General features: G+C 43.0%; 2 protein-coding genes across 2 annotated transcripts in view; one reads left to right on the top strand and one right to left on the bottom strand.

Moving 5' to 3' along the window:
- Positions 1–664: 664 nt before the first annotated feature.
- Positions 665–6,464, bottom strand: T265_15331 (hypothetical protein; the record flags this gene model as incomplete). The annotated part of the gene is given in 3 exon segments (XM_009177622.1): positions 665–838; positions 6,235–6,387; positions 6,396–6,464. Coding segments are annotated over 3 exon segments (396 nt in total).
- A 14-nt stretch (positions 6,465–6,478) lies between these two features.
- T265_11071 (hypothetical protein) overlaps positions 6,479–11,961 on the top strand; it is a gene marked incomplete at both ends in the record, with an annotated part of 11,643 nt that continues 6,160 nt past the window's right edge. Inside the window, one exon of the mRNA XM_009177623.1 lies at positions 6,479–6,570. Within this exon, the coding sequence (XP_009175887.1) occupies positions 6,479–6,570 (92 nt within the window). The remainder of the gene's footprint in view (positions 6,571–11,961) is intronic.

Below are 11,961 nucleotides of genomic sequence, written 5' to 3' on the forward strand. Positions count from 1 at the left end.
AGGATCACTGCCCATTGTTGTGCCCAAAACCCCACCACTGGCTTCGCAGGAATTCGTGGCCGTCAAAGAGGTGCAGTCCCCGAGCTTTCGCGGAATTTACATCCTACTTGAACTAGGAATGTACGAAAATTAAAAATACACTCATTTGCACGCCAATTGGTTTGCGAAGCGGGGAGAATCAGCTGGATTCCAATGGAATATCACGTATATGGTGTTCTTCAGCCAGAGATTCGATAAGCTAAAACCTTGTTGGCGAAATAGTAGAGGCAGTCCCAGGATTTCCGTCGACCCTGTGTCCCACATAAACACAAATTGCACGAAATTAGCGAAATACACTCAGTTGCAAACCAATTTGTTTTTGTGGGAGGCTCACCTGAAACCCAGCTGAACCGCTCGTTCATCATGCTCGATGATGATAAATAAGTAGGAAGTCAATAACTGGTCGTTGATTTGTTCACTGAGTTGGGCAATTGGATTGCAAGCTTCACATCACCAATCGAGGTGACATCATCAGTGNTTAGCAATGGGTTGGTGGTTGTGCGTTGAGTAGTGTTGTGTGTGTGTGTGTGTGTGTGTGTGTGTGTGTTAATATACAAGCTGCTAGCGAGGGGTGACCTTCGATCACGACCGGTTAGTCGGTCGGTCGGTTCCATTGGTTGTTCTGTTATCCTGTGTCGTGATTGATCGATGACCACGTGAAGTGTGAGCTTGGCTTCTTCTGCCGTCGTGCTCTGATCGATACTTTAGTGACCTCTGTCGTTGACCTCTCTGGGTTCCGGCTTGTGACCTTTGTCGATCCGACTTCACGCAGTTCCTTGTGTCTTGGTTTGTGAATCCGCTATTTGGCAGTTTAGTTCATCGGTTGATCAAATCAGCCATAGAATACCACAGCTCCAGAGATTCCCTTCCGTGCCTCGTGTAAGCATATGCCAAGATTTCCAAGTTTTCTATATTGAATTTGTGGCCTTCTTGGTCTTCGTGTATGGATATTAATGATAAGGGTTCATGTCTCCCGGACGGCCGCGTTGTGTTCCTTTATTCGTGTGCATAATTTCCTCCCAGTTTGTCCAATAAGTTTCGAGTGCACTCCATGTAAAGCGGAATGGTTTTCCCTTCATTTCTCACTAGGATTTCATCTATGTGGTCTTACTAACTGGGTCTCTGTTCAATAGAGGGTGCTCTTGTAGGGAGAACAACAAGCTCATACCACACGCATTATGATTTTGGTATTTTTCCCTGAAGAAAACACTACGGATGGATATCATACTACTTCGTTGCAGGGGGTTCTTCTTTGTAAACTACATTTAATCAACAGTTTTCACTAATTTCCACCTCTACCTAAGGAAACTGCCGTTGCTTGTGTGTTCTTACAATGTTTCAGTAATTTTCCCCTGTGAAGAAAGATGGAAATTTTGCTTTGCGTGTTTTTTTCGGAGAAACTCAAAGTGCTTTTTTCCATTCTACGTTTTGCCGAGCTCTCAGTGTTCATTGTCTGCATTCGGGGGTTAACTGCAGTCAACTGCCATTGCACCTTTGAACTGTCTTACTTTTACCACTTAGTGGCATGATTCCGTGCATCGATAAGAAGTTTTGTTGTCAAGACCTGTGTAGCTTGCGTGAGTCGCTCTTCCAAAGAGAATCCATCCGACATAACGATACCACATTGCTCTGTACTCATATTGCACCCACGCTAGCTGAAAGAGGCCTCAGTGATCTCAACGGTTACCGCACGTGTTCCACAATTTGGAAGGATTAAACGGGCAATTCTGTTTCCATTCAACGATTTTGGTGGTTTCGTTGATCACATAGCATTTACTTGCATGATTTAGTGGGCTCGGGCAGACCGACCGGTCTCAAAATGTAGTAATACTGCTGTGCAGGAAGATGAACCTAAAATATCGACGTTCCACTGTCACAGCAGTGACGATAGTGAGAATCAGGTTTCCTCATGAATCCGACTGTTCGAATAAACCACCCAAATAAGTTACCAAAAGACAGTGTACCGTCGTTTAAATTCATTGCCACACAATGCACAGTCGATCTCACTCTCAAGTTTCTCTCGGATAACGACAAGTGACGACACTGAAATATCGCATTTCGCGTGTACGTCACAAGCACACAATTTGCTTGGGCCACACTACACGTTCCTACAATTAAACCACGAGATAGCGGATAATCGACAAGTAAAATGAACGCAATTGCAGGGAAAGCGACATCTGAACAGCTTAACCAAACTCAGTGAGGCAAACTAGAGCTATTCACATTCTGACAGACGGTGTAGAAACCAGCACTGCAATAAACTGATCGATTTTTGTGCTGAATGCTCCTGATGAGTGCTCCAGGCATTTCGAGATCGGACAGTCCACCAAACAGTTTCGGTTCTGTGAGAGCGGACAGAAATCTCAACGACGAAAAATGTCCCCTCAGTGGGACATCCCATCGTAGAGGGGGGCATTTTCGAGTGCCGTATGGACCCTGAGCGGGGTTACCAACATTAAATTGTACGAAAATGTCGACTGACTTCGCTCCACTATTTCGGTATCGGAATCACATGTTTTATCAACCGAACGGCTTTCAATTTTGAAAATATCATACACGCTTTCACGGCATTTTGCCTTTGAAAACCGAATGCACAAATTGATGGAAGTGAACTAAGATTATGTTAAATCTAGAAACGCGAAGACCATGTGCTCATCAGATGAAAGAAACGAACATGCCTCAGGGTTCAAAAAAGAACCGCCAGCCTTCGGGAATTTCACCATCAGGTAAGGTCTATTACTTATGACGAGTACTTGAACTACACATTTCAATATACAAAATTTTCCACTCTGTCACTAAGAACAACGCGGAGTTCGAAGGTCGAAGAAGCATGACGTATCAAAGACCAAATTAAGAATTACACTTACTTTGTCACAACCAATCAGATGATCCTTCCCAATGAATTCATTCCCTGTAAAAAAAACTAGAAAAGTTGGACGTCACAATCTGCTTTTGGGCACCTCGAGTTCCAACCTGGTGCACGTGGTACACAGATATGCACGTTCGTTTGGTGTTACCGTTTGGGTTTTAGAGACGGACCAGTCCAGTTTGTTATCATACGTTGAGCGCAACCGATTCCCTCAAAATGAACATTGAAGTGAAGCTAACTGCAACGTATTTAAACCTCGATCCATGTCGTGTTTTACAAATGCGTGTGGGCCTGCCACACTGACGATTTGATTCAACTGTACTTCTCTCGGACAGATCTCAGCCTAAATAGGTTAAATGGGTACGCATACAAAAAAAGAGTCCAGCAACATTGTCAGTACAAATGAAAGTGGAAGATCGGTATCATTCAAACATGGAAAACAGGTTTTTGTTGCCGAATATAATCTGAGATGGAACCTTGGAATCAATATGCCACTTTTTTCACAACAAGGATATCATACATCGAATATCAGAAACCATACTTTGCAGTTTACTCTTATTTTGCAGCTAATTTCACTTTTGAGAGTCTCGATTGCATACTGTTTAAATGTCTCCCCAGTAATCATGATTTCTCCCTCTGCAGAAGGAGTATTTATGGGCAGCGAAGAAATCTCAGTGAAGGACCCTACTTGGCGGACTAAATTCTATAAAATTTATTTAGACGACATCTCTGTGAGCACAGGATAATTGCAGTGGACACCGGTCATGAAAATATCGGACCAACGGGTGAGCACTGGGGGAATGACAGACCTGCCTTTCTGGATCTCAAATTTACTCCCCGAGACAATGAAACAGTTTGCAAGCCGATAAAGACATATTTGGGCCTATCAACCTTTCCGATTTCCAAATTTCGTGCCAGCAAAGGAAAATTAGCTTGATCTGAAAGCCACTGCATTTGCGACCTAGTGACACACAACACAAATAAATGGAGGTGATAATTCGTTGGAAAAAGGCATCAACCAAAAGCTGCGAATCATAGCATGCTTCGGTTGGAGGAATGACGAAATTGTTCCATCTCATAGACAGAGGATTCCGTGACTCAGCTGGCAAACACTTCGTGTCCCGTAACGGAATCTCAACCCTTCCGGGTGATGTTAAACCACTGTACTATATCACCCACCTAGGCAGAAATGATTACCCTTTAGATTTGAATGGACAATGCATATCCCATGGCGAATACAGTAGTTAGCGCACGATCAACACTGGTCTCATCGATTGGCCTTCATCCATGTGAAGCTCTGTGCTTTACACGTTCTATCATCACGTAAAAGTTAAGGGGCCAAAGTTTTGCTATATTCGGTGGGCACTGTTGAAGTCTCTGATTGAGTCTTAACTATCCGATGCCCTTATATGGTGTACAGGTAAACAGATACCGTATCATACAACGATTCATTTCTGTGTGCTGTCACATGCTTTAAAGTTCAGCTGCACACTGATGGTCTTTCCCGTTTTGTCACTAACCCCTAAAAACGCCACGACCACGCCACAATCTAGCAACTTTACCACAAAATAACCTAATGGATGGCCTCCTGCTCGAACATGATCTTTTAACATCTGTTGTTTTCTGTTCCATCCGCTAGCAACTTCACCATGGTTGTCTGGACAGTTTAACGCATAAATATTTTCAAGCTAGTTAATGCGTTGCACTCAGCAAATCCACTTGTGGCTCGATTAGCAGACATCCTTGAGTGAAGTAGGCAATTTCACCTTTTCTGCGTAGGCGTTCTACCCATTCGTTGGCTCATTTCCAATTCGATTAGTCAAGAGCGAAATTCATGGACCGAGGGTATCCAATTGTTGGCGATATTGACACAAACACATCCATTAGTTTCTTAGGAAACTAATTTGAAGGTTTATAGAAATATGCTAATAATGGGGAGGTGTCTATCCTATGAAAAAAAACACTTCACAAGCAAAGTATTCGTTTTCGAGAGAGTTGTGCAGTTTGATTATGGTCTCGGGAAAATTATATATAGCGGTTTTGCTTATCCGTATTCGTGAGGCGTTGCAACGCATCCAAGTTGAGAAATTTAAATCCTTTGAAGCTGATTTCGTTGTTTCTGCGCCCAAATTATCTGCACCAACAAAAAACACCGTTTTTTTAATTTTTGTGGAAAATCGAATGATTATTATCCTATTTTGTAGTAGCGGAAGTAGAAAAGTTCCGTGATTCATAATCCCCAAATTTGCAAGGTTCATAGAAACGTATGGAAAATAGTTGATCAACAACAAACGGTCATTAGCTCGCGGCCACACAGTTTACCGTTAGAGACTAGCCATATTTTCTTCCAGTAAGTTCTGGGCAGCATTGTGTTTTGTGTAAAACTGTTGATAATTTGTGCCACTTTCCTGGAATATGGGGTTGTTAGAAACTCAGAGACTGCGTCAACTTGGAGCTCCACAAACGGGACAAAATCGGCCGTCGAATAGTTTTCAGCCACCGTGTGAGTAGTGTGTTCTGTTACAGGCCAAATTTTTAATCGAGTGTTCTTAAGCCGCAGTACACCGAACGTAGACGGTCCCTGTAGACAATTACCTAATCACCAGAACTGGGTCTTCAGATGTTGCACAAATTTCCAGGACCCCTAGTAGTGTGACGCTTTAAGAATTATCGATCTGGGTGCTCGAACTTACTGATAAACTTTGCAGTATTCTCAAGCCAGGTTAAAGGTTAAACAGAAGTTTGCCCAATCTTGTGTGGCTTGGTACCCCTCGCGTATCATATGACCAAGAGTTATTGTGAGGGCCATTGGAGAGGAAAAGGTTTTCAACAGCAACCAATCACACACACCAGTTACTGGCAAACAAACCCTCTCTTTTCTCCGAATTCCTGTCGCTTACTGATCCTTGCTTGAAGTTTTCCGAGCACATTATATTTGCTTGTTTTTGGTTGGTGAACGAACCTAGCGGACATTTCAGCCTCGTGTCGAACATTCTACCCAAAGATTTTACTGCCTGTCGTAGCATATTACTTCAGTTCATCTACCAGCTTCATCGTGAAAGTGCTTTTCCCATTTGGGCGCTTTTTTAACTCTTAATTAAAATCGACAGGCAGAATGATTTGACGATTTCGCTAGGTGCTCAGCGGGCATCGATTGTGTCTTCATTGTGTTGCAAACTAACCGAATCTTTTGTACTCACCCCCTATTACATGTGTCGTGCGCGAAACAATTTTGTGGCTGTCATTTCATTCTTTTGGTTTTTTGGTTTTACGCTTGAGAAACCAATCATCTAATCGAAGCAAGTAACGTAAAGTGTGATAATCACCATCAGCAGCGCATACACGCTGTCCGAACCGTTCCATGCCATCTTGGTGTGGATCATGGTTCGTACACACCAAAGGGGGGAGCATTGGACTCGAGCTTCGCTCTTATTAGAGCTCATCAGCAGTGCATCTCCTTGTTCATGCGGGAGTTCGAACTACGCACATTTGACATGCGGGGTGAGTGTGCTGCTACTACCCCACCAGCGTATGCTGGAAGCATCTGAGTTTTCATGTCTGAACAGGTGAATGTGTTCGCTCTTGAGTAGCGTGAGAGGAAAGCCCGATGCCCCGACTGGTGTGCCGATCGCCTTGCTCACCTGTCAGGGCTTCCCCGTCAGGTAGCGCCACTGACGCTTGAAATCTACTGGACACATTTTGAGAAATACACCCATTTGCAAATCAACTTGGTTTTCACGAGAGACTCAACTGAATTTCTCGGTTATGATATTCTATAGCTGAATGTGCTGCACGCAGGCCGCCTCATGATTCAGTTGGCACGATATTCGAGATATCATGAGACGGCCTGTGTGCAGCACATTCAGTTGTAGAATATCATAAACAAGAGATTCAGTTGAGTCTCTTGTGAGAACCAAATTGATTCGCAGATGAGTGTACTCGTCGCAAGCAGTCCAATTTGGGTTCAAGTAGAACATAAGGTTGACGGAAACTCGGGGACTGCGCCTACCTGACTAGCCTCAAGAAGGACGAAACCGGTCGTGGGCTGTCGAAGAGTTTTCAGCAACCTTGTGAATAGTTTCCATTATGAAAACTACTGGACAGATGTTTCAGTTGATAGTGGTTGCGGGATTTGTAGAATGCGTACACACGACTCTCGTTTGAATAACCGTCCTCCTGTCCTGGCTTAATCATTCCGGTGAGTTCACCTCACAGGGGTGAGCACGGGTCACGAGTTTCGTATCCTTGGTCGTGTCAGTGTTTGAACTCTGCAAAGGCGTTAAACTGCGCTACCGGCATGCGCTGGACGCACCTGACTTGTCACCTTAGAAAAGGTGAACGTATCCAAGCCTGAGCAATGTGGCTAGCTTGTCCAGAGTTTCGAACGGCGACCCACGGGCTGACCTGGTTGTATCGATCATCTGAGCAGACCGTCGAAGCATTCCATTCAGGTGGTGCTACGGGCGCATGACAGAAGCTCGACGCATTTCGGTTAGTTTTAGGGCATTTGTGTATTTCACGTTTACCTCACTGTCGTTTAAACAGTCCTAATCTCGTAATGAATTCGTAAATGCGAATTCTATAAACTTTCCAACTTCTTGCAACTCACTGTATAAAACTAACCTGGTTTTACTGGATTTGCTGAATGCAATCAAAATTAAGACTGTGAAATTTGTCGGCGATATATATCTTTAGGCTTGCACTCAGTTACTTAAAAAATTCATACGAAAATTACACGCAAACACCATATCATCAGAGAGTTCCTACTGGCCGGGGAGATGATGGAGAGACATACGGGAGACCACAGTTCGTCGTCGATGGACGGACGAGGCAGTTACTCACTCCTGTGAGCTGTGTGCTCCTTGTGATGTATTCACAGCCTATTTCTTCCGAATGCTTCAGTAGTATGTTGTACTGACTACCGACCACCAGAATCATCTTTGTGGTCAGTGGAAAACAGGTGTTACAGTATTTGTCTGCGGATTCATTGGTAAAAGTGACGATGATTTGCTCACAACTCTGTCCTTTTTTGTGAAAATACGACCTTTGCTCTACAGCTGTGGGAGTTTTAATCAGGGTGGCGTAGATCGAAACAAAGGCTGAAATAACCGATCAAGTTCACGAAACAGAATGAAGGATCAGAGGTACAGAAACTAGGAGTTGTCAATGAGTGTCACATCCTTAGATGTATGATGCTATCGGCCATTACTTCTCGGTTCATTCTGAGTTTACAAAAATTATTCGTCCTATTCCACCGCACCAATCACGCGATTTGTGCTGTGAATGCGGCAGTGAATTCTTTCGAGGTGAGGATAAACACGACTGTCACCAGCCGTTGGCGAAAGATTTGTTGGTGACTGGTCATTAACTCACGTTCTGCAATTAAATTAAATAACTGTCTTATGATTGCCTAATTCCTTCACTCTTATCGCGTTCCGAAAAATTCTAATTCCAAATATGAACAGAAAACCTCATCATTGTTTTTTTTTCATTCACGAAACCAGAAGAACTTTGGGCAATTTTCACAGGTTTAAAGATCATCACCTTAAAACCGAACCACTTGATACATGTGCTCTTCTTCACACAGTGGAAAAATTCAACCAAGCGGAAGTGGGTTTCACCACTGTTCTGTCCAATTTCTGGCACATTCCCTGCGAGAAACAAAACAAACAGTTCATCATCATTCTCACATCATCATCTCACAGAAAAGTGCTCGGTACGCTCAAGCCGTTAATTTGACCTTAAGGAAATGATCGGAACAAACAACGTGAACAAAATACGCTGGCATGCGTGCGATCCGCGTTTCTTCACTCCGTATGTACACATTGTTTACCGTTGCGAGGGTAATTAAATGCAGTCACGTGAACAGAGAATAGGTATCCCATCTTGCGTGAGGGACTTATCCCTCCCACACCTGTTCACGAACGAGGATGATAAAATTTGCACATGAGCTTGTTAATTAGCTTAATGATGTGAATAAGATTCAAACAAATTCTGAGGCAAGGAAATACAAGGACAAGTTGTGAAAACATTTGATTTTTTTGTAGTTTGACAGGAAATTGATACTGCCCGTCCTAGTCAGAAAGTAGGACGGGGTTGACAGAGCTTGAAATAAGAGATCCAAACATGAAAAGAGCTGAAGCCATCCCCGAAATCATACAAGGCAAATCGACGTCAAACTTTAAACACTAGTCCGCGATGTACTTACTCGTTATTATTTTCAATTTCACCCTGAGATTTATCGCTGGTTGATATGGAAAACGGCAACACTCGTAGCAATGTCATAAGTGGTAATCGTTTGGAAAGCCAAGAAGTTAGCTGCTCTCTAATTCTTTCCGTTTGTTATCCAAAGTTTCATCCAGACGTGTAATCCACAGTGGACCTCATTAAAATGGCACCAGCCCAATGGTGCGTAACTTACATTTAACTCTCCAGCATAACTATGCTGAGATTAAGCAGAACACAACTGAAAGATGATGTAGATCTCCTGAAGGGAATATTACTCATAAGGTTCAAGGACGGTTTTGATGACCCACCACCCGTTTCGTTCTTTTTCACGTCCATCTGGTCGACTTACTATCCAAGTTTCCATCGACCTTGAAGATAAACTGAATGTAGTTCACGGACTACACTCATTTGTAAATTGATTCAGGTTTCACGGGAGACTCAAATGAATCGCATCTTAAGCTCTCCTGTATGGTATTCTGCTTCACAAGGACCAGCCCCTGTTTCCATTGATACGACAACTGAGATGTCGGCATACATTTGTCTCACGGAACCCACTACCTATGAGATTTCTGAAAACGTTTCGGCTACCCACGACCGATCTCGTGCTTCTGGAGGATCACCATCTAGAGGCTGTCCCCCAGTTTCCCTCTACCTTATGTTCTAATTGAATCTGCTTGGTGTATTTCATGAGCTTCGTAAATCTAGATTCAAGACGAACGTAGGTTTCATGGAGACTCGCGGAGGGCACCCATTTGGTGATCTCGAAGAAGGATGAAACTGTGCATGGACTAAGTGTTTTCCAAAACCTTGTGAGTAGCGTTTCCTTGAGAAAATATAACGCGATGTCGTACCAGTTGAAGCGTGGGGCCGTCTTTGTGCGGAACAATTCTTCGAGGAAAGTGGCAGTCAAGGGATTCATTTAAGACTCACCAGGTTTCCCACTAAAACCAAGTTAGTTTACAAATGAACGCCTTTCAATCCGGAGGTAGTTTCAGGAGACCGGTAGTAATACAGTTGACTAACAGTAATGTTCCAGCTTTTACGGATAAGTTTCGACAAAGCTGCTGCAACAGATAAGTGAACGGTTCATTTGGTCCTGTAGCTAGGGTATACACCTCCCTAACAGATGAGGAATCAAGTGCATCAAGAGAGAATTAAATTCAAATCATTTATTTTTGACGCGTTTTTGTGTGAACATCTGTGATAGATCTGAAAACGGAGCTTTCATCCAACTTAAAGATTTTACAGTTTTATGCGCCTCTAACCTATGCAGAAATTAGGATCACCCGTCATAGCGTCTGATGAGTCCTACCCATCCACCAACTGGAAACGTAAAGAACGAGACTAGGACAAAACGTGTTCCTCCCCAACCGAGATCAGGCTGTATTTTTTAATGAACCAGGACACAGTCTGTAGTTGACTAACCACATAAAAAACTATGGATGACACTGGCGCCATCATACTCTTCATCTGACAACCCCGTCAAGGACGATTGCCTGCAGACTTCCTATACTATAAAAAATAATGATAAAACATTTGTCAACTTATGGAAAGAGGGCAATTTTTGCAAATCCTTTAAATATTTACGGCAGTGAAACCTCAGCGATGAACATTGATGTTGTGCTATCGATGATGATGATGATGATGGTGATGATGTTGATGAGGTTGATGATAATGGTGAGGCAGTCATTGTGCAATGAAAATCTGACTTAAAAAACGACAGCTGTTATCCTGTCCCTTAAGGTGGTACTTTTTTGTGAAATCTGAGGACTATAGAGTGTGGAACAAGCCATTTTCTCGGGAAATACACTCATTTGCAAATCGATTTGGTTTCCATGAGAGACTCAACTGCGCCTACCTGATGAGCCCCGAGAAGGGCGAAACCGATCATGGGCTGTCGAAGAGTTTTCAGTAACCTTGTGAGTAGTTTCCTTTATGAGAAAAGCCTTTTTCTACTTTCAGTGTCCATCGCTTAGTTAATTCTACAAGATCTAAAAGCAGGTCTTTTGTCACCGAAGTTTGACTAGAACCCAGCTGCCTACTAAGTAAGTTAATTTAGTAGTTCAAGCTGTCTGTTAGGTACCGTCGGTACCCTATTTTGAATCGACGTGTAAAATCACCTGGAGCCTGCAAGATTCTGTGAACATATGGAATCCAAGACATTACAGTTCTATCGTAGGTTTTAATCAATCCAGCGATATCCAGATATCCAGATATCCTTAAGAGCAAAATGTTATAACAGTTTACTTACTTCGTTCATACATTCTGCATTTTATTGTCCTTGCTAGAAGATATTGTTGCGATGAGAACCTGTTTGATGAGTCCTGTCTGATTGATGAGACTTCAGCGTATTGTCAGTGCCTTGTTAATGACAATAAAACACCAGGTAGGAAACTGAACGTCCCTGAAATTCAGTCTTGAAGGCAGCAGGGGAATCGTGACAACAAATTTTAAAAAAAGGGAATACTTGGAAAACTGTATGGAGATGTACGAACATGTGTATTCATGAAGGCATTGCTGGTATGACATCCATACACAGTTGACGAGGGATCTCATTGGACGCGATGAGGCGCGTCTTTGGGTACATATGAGAAAAATTGCGAACAGGCAAAATAGAACATGAGTGGACACAAAATAAGCAAGCAAATTAAGAGATTATTAGATTCAAACCTCATTTGTATAGACAGGTTACATAACATTGGAGACTTGGCCTCTGATTGTTTTAGGAGTTTTGAACTCGACTTCGTTTTCACACATGGCCGATGCTCACTCATCATCATCGACAGCATGACATCAGTGTTCAACACCGATGCTTCACTGCCGTA

This window comes from Opisthorchis viverrini, assembly GCF_000715545.1.
Source record: "Opisthorchis viverrini unplaced genomic scaffold opera_v5_444, whole genome shotgun sequence".
Lineage (NCBI taxonomy): Eukaryota > Metazoa > Platyhelminthes > Trematoda > Opisthorchiida > Opisthorchiidae > Opisthorchis > Opisthorchis viverrini.